The sequence below is a fragment of the Morone saxatilis genome, unplaced genomic scaffold (assembly GCF_004916995.1).
Source record: "Morone saxatilis isolate NCDOM2014 unplaced genomic scaffold, NCSU_SB_2.0 Contig12, whole genome shotgun sequence".
Taxonomy (NCBI): Eukaryota; Metazoa; Chordata; class Actinopteri; family Moronidae; genus Morone; species Morone saxatilis.
In genome coordinates this window covers 26416860-26421191 of record NW_023339674.1, presented here as the reverse complement: position 1 = coordinate 26421191, position 4332 = coordinate 26416860, and the positions used below count along the sequence as shown (strand labels likewise).

The window sequence follows — 4332 nt, the reverse complement described above, 5'->3', positions numbered from 1 at the left end:
AACAATCAGGTTCCTCTGGCCCCTTCTAGTGCTCCTAATGGCATTTTCATCTGGCTTGAACGAAAACAACCAATCAGAACCATGAAAGATATAAAGACGCTTTGGGCTGGTGGTTGGAAGGTAGTTGATGGTTGAGTCTCATTTCCAGCGTCTGTACTGGGAAGGAGACTTAACGATCAACTATCTTTCTTGGCTCAGGTTTTTGGTTTTCCTTCAGACCCAGACAGCTTTAAGTAAAATACAAAATGACCAGAATACAGCTAAATAAAAAGCATCTAAATGGGTGACTCAGTTTATTTATATACCTGTGTTCAAAGACAAACCCATCTCCTTTTTATTGTAAAATAGAAGCAATCTTTACCAAATAATATATGCATATTGTACATAAACTATAAATACTATAAATAAACTATTACAAAACTATTCACTTTCTTCTAATTAATAAATTCTTATTTTCTTTTGTAGTTTTATTGTAATATATAGATATGCAATGATGAATGCTGTGTAATCTGTTGACGTGCCCAGTCTCTATTTTATTATGTGATGAGACAATACCATTGTAACTGTAAAATCCAATAGTTCTGTGTGTGTGAGGAACTACTGTGCACTAGCGCACTGGGGCCAGTGGTAACTACCTTAGGCCACTGGGCTTCGCTATTGGTTAATCCCATTAAGGCTCTTCTTCCATCTCCGTGGTTTTACTCCAGGGCTTTCACCATGCAGCAATAGAAACAAAAACAGGCGACAGTCAGTTATTTCTGGAGATGAGATCTGCAGCAGGAAGTGAAAGTGTCTCTCTATTTACATTAATGTAATTCTTTCGAGTTTATGCAATCATGGCCACACCTTATTTTCCTCGTATCTCCACCAATTTTACACTGGATAGAGCTCCAATCTGCCGGAATAACTGAAAATATTGAAACAATTATTGAAATTGTTCTGTGTTTGAGATGTTTAGCATTCTGTTTATACATATATACCAAAGTATACCCTGAAAATTAAATTAAAACATACATTTGGCCAAATGAAATATTCACAAATACAAACAGTAATGCAGGACTAATTAGCTGACAATAATCATATGAAATAGAACGCAAAACAAATGAGAATTTATTAAGATTAGCTATGCATTAAGAATCAACATTTAAATGATAGTGAGGTACTAATAATAATAATAATGATATATTAATGATTCCCACTGACTTCACTGTTATGTTGTATAAAAAAGAAAAAGTGATATGCTTTTTTTCCAATTTCTAATCAACCAACATTCCTTCAAAATGTGCGTAAGAAACTTGGTAAATTTCTGTCATGTTTCACGTCAACATCATCCTTAACAAAGTTTCTGCTTTCACTGTGAAGTAATTACGTATTCTGTATTGTAGCTCCATGCCGAGGCTATGGTGAAGACCAGGTCTGGAGACAATCTGGTAAGAAAAAGGCGAGAATGGATTATCCCTCCAAAGCCACTGATGGAAAATGTAGACTTCACTCAAGAAGAATTTATTGCCAAGGTGAGTGAATGGTCTCTAATTCACTTTCATTCTACCCACTAACTCTGAGGGAAAACTGCTGGAATAAGCTGACAGATAAAGCAGTCTGGTAGGATTTGTGCTTCACTAGCTCTGACATTCAATTCCTCTTCACTACAGACTGTAACCATGGGTAAGGAGACATTTGGGACCCTGAAATTATTGCAAGCCATGCGTTTTAGTTTCAGTAAGCTTCAGCAGTATGTGTTAAAACATTTAGATTATTGAATCTGCAGTGAGAAATAAAAATAAACCACTATCTGTCCCACCGAGGGGGCCACTGGAACAAACAGACTAGGATGTATCTGCAGACTACAGTGTTTACTGGTGCAAATGTTTATTTCTGGTGCAGTGAAATGACTAGTTCTTTGTTTCAGATTCGATCAGATTTTGAAGCCACTGAAGATATTATGTACTCACTAGAAGGTGTTGGTGCAAACAAACATCCCTTCCACGTCTTTGTAGTTGACCGGAAAACTGGATTTATTAAAGTGACCAAAAAGCTTGACAGGGAGGAGATCGCCATGTACAATGTAAGTGATACATGACATATATAATAATAATAATAATAATATTGCACTTCTTTTTTAACTTTTATGTCACTTTTACCTTGATAAGATTGTTGAGGCATCTGGCAGCCATTTACTTACACAATAATGCCACAACCTATTCATATTTGTGAATGCATGTACTAATACAGTTTTCTGTTTCAGCTGTCAGGTGTTGCTCATAACATGGCCAATGGCAAAGAAGTAGAGAAGAAAATTGACATAAGAATCAAGGTTGAAGATGACAATGACAACTCTCCAGAGTTTGGAATCATCAGACCTGTGGCTGTGGATGAGCTCAGTCCCACAGGTCAGTGTTTCTGCTTTTGGGTACAGTTGGGTACATGATGGCATAGTAATCCTACACGGCTTCATTATAAATAAAAAGGGCATGTTAGACATCTGCATATGCAAGATTACATGTTTTGTTACCTACTTCTATGAAGCTGCGTAAGGTCATAAGGTCAGCCTGTGTGTGCAGGGGAAGACATTACTCCCAAAGAAAATAACGGCTGATCATGATTGATCTGATCTCATATGAAAGAATGCAAACAGCTTCACTAAAGCTATGCAGTGCAGTGCAAACTGGCCAACAGCAGATAAATAGCATGACAGTGTACAGGCAACAGGTATCTCTGAAGCTGAAACAGCCTATTCTTAAGCTACCTAAAGGTGGATGCAACTACAAACACTTGAGCTCCACAAATATTATTTTTTCTCTTTAAACATCTCGAAACATTTCAGTGCAAATAAATACATCTTGCATATTCAGCATTTACAGTTGGTCAAATCAAATAACATTGAATGTCTTTATCATTATTTATACATTCTTACGTGTTGAAAACCATTGTTTATAAGCATAGTTGTAAACCGTCCAAGGGCTGATTATTATTTTTGTTTTAATCTAATTCCATAATCCAGATGACATGTAATCAGCAAACTTAACATATATGCCACAGAGTTACACTGAAGCATACTATGAATGTACACATTAGTACCAAAAACAGTTAACACACACACTAGGGCAAACCATTTTTTTAAACTCTCTTGCTCACTTGTGCTAGACACACTTCACACCAGATGGCAGTTGGAATGGATTAATTATTTCGTTTATTGCTGTTATTTACAGGGACTACAGTAATGAAAGTAATGGCAACTGATGATGATGAACCAGGGAATAATAACTCTAAGATTGCCTACAGCATCATAAATCAGAGTCCAAGTCATGACATGTTCGGAATTACAAAGGATGGGGACATCTACGTAAATAAGCCTACCCTGGACAGAGAGGTATGGACTACACCAACATTTTGGTTTTTCATAGTTTTTAGCATAGTCAGATGAAATGTGTGTGGCTCTGTGACTTTACATACAAGAAACTTTACTTACCAAACATTGGATAAAATCATGGTGGATGTGTGTGTTGAAAAGTGATTTCTATAAGACAGTTGCTCTGTCCCACGCAGCAAACATTGCAGTAATAGACTTTACTCTTTGTTTCTGGTGTTTTCTACTTTCAGACACAAGACAAGTACATTCTGACAGTGAAAGGTCAAGACTTATATGGTGAACCAGAGGGAAGAGTTGGAAGCGGTACTGTTACCATCAATGTCCGAGATGTGAATGACCACCCTCCCACTCTGGAAAAATCAATGGTAGTTTTCTTTGTCATACTGGTACAAGTAGAAACAGAAAAAACAACAAAAAATGGAAATGTTGACATGCATCTTCAGCCTGGTTTGGAGCCTTAACCACAGCAAAGGAATTCACTTCAACAGCCAGTAGTTATTTCTGAGGTCATGTGGCCGGATGTGGTTCACTTTTGATGTTTTGACGTTGCATCCGAATTTTCAGGAGAGGGGATTTTCAATATTAATTAATGAATTCATATTATTTCATATTTTACTAAAGATAAAACAGATACATTTTTTATTTTTGTTGTTTTAATAATGGTAAGTATTTTGGCTAAATTTCATTTCTTATATTTAGGATGAACATGATTATTGCTGCCCTACATGGGCCCCCAGAAAGACTTTCTCTTTTTCCACCCTTATGGTCAAAGTCAAAGAATGCTGGAAAAGACCCTGTTACCTTCAATCTCAATATGTTTACGAGCAGTATGAGGGCACGCAAATTGGGAGAACACACAAGGGGGAGTGATGAGACTAAGAGCAGACGGACCGTGGACCTGGAGGCACCTGACAACTGGGAGAGCCGTGTTTGAAATTGTCCAAAGGCAACGAGGCAGGGTA

General features: G+C 37.1%; 1 protein-coding gene across 1 annotated transcript in view; it reads left to right on the top strand.

The window, feature by feature from the left end:
* Positions 1-4332, top strand: part of dsg2.1 (desmoglein 2, tandem duplicate 1) — a gene marked incomplete at its 3' end in the record, with an annotated part of 16111 nt that overhangs the window by 3024 nt on the left and 8755 nt on the right. Inside the window, 5 exon segments of the mRNA XM_035653217.1 lie at positions 1386-1514; positions 1910-2065; positions 2246-2390; positions 3210-3370; positions 3601-3735. Coding sequence (XP_035509110.1) covers positions 1386-1514; positions 1910-2065; positions 2246-2390; positions 3210-3370; positions 3601-3735 — 726 coding nt within the window.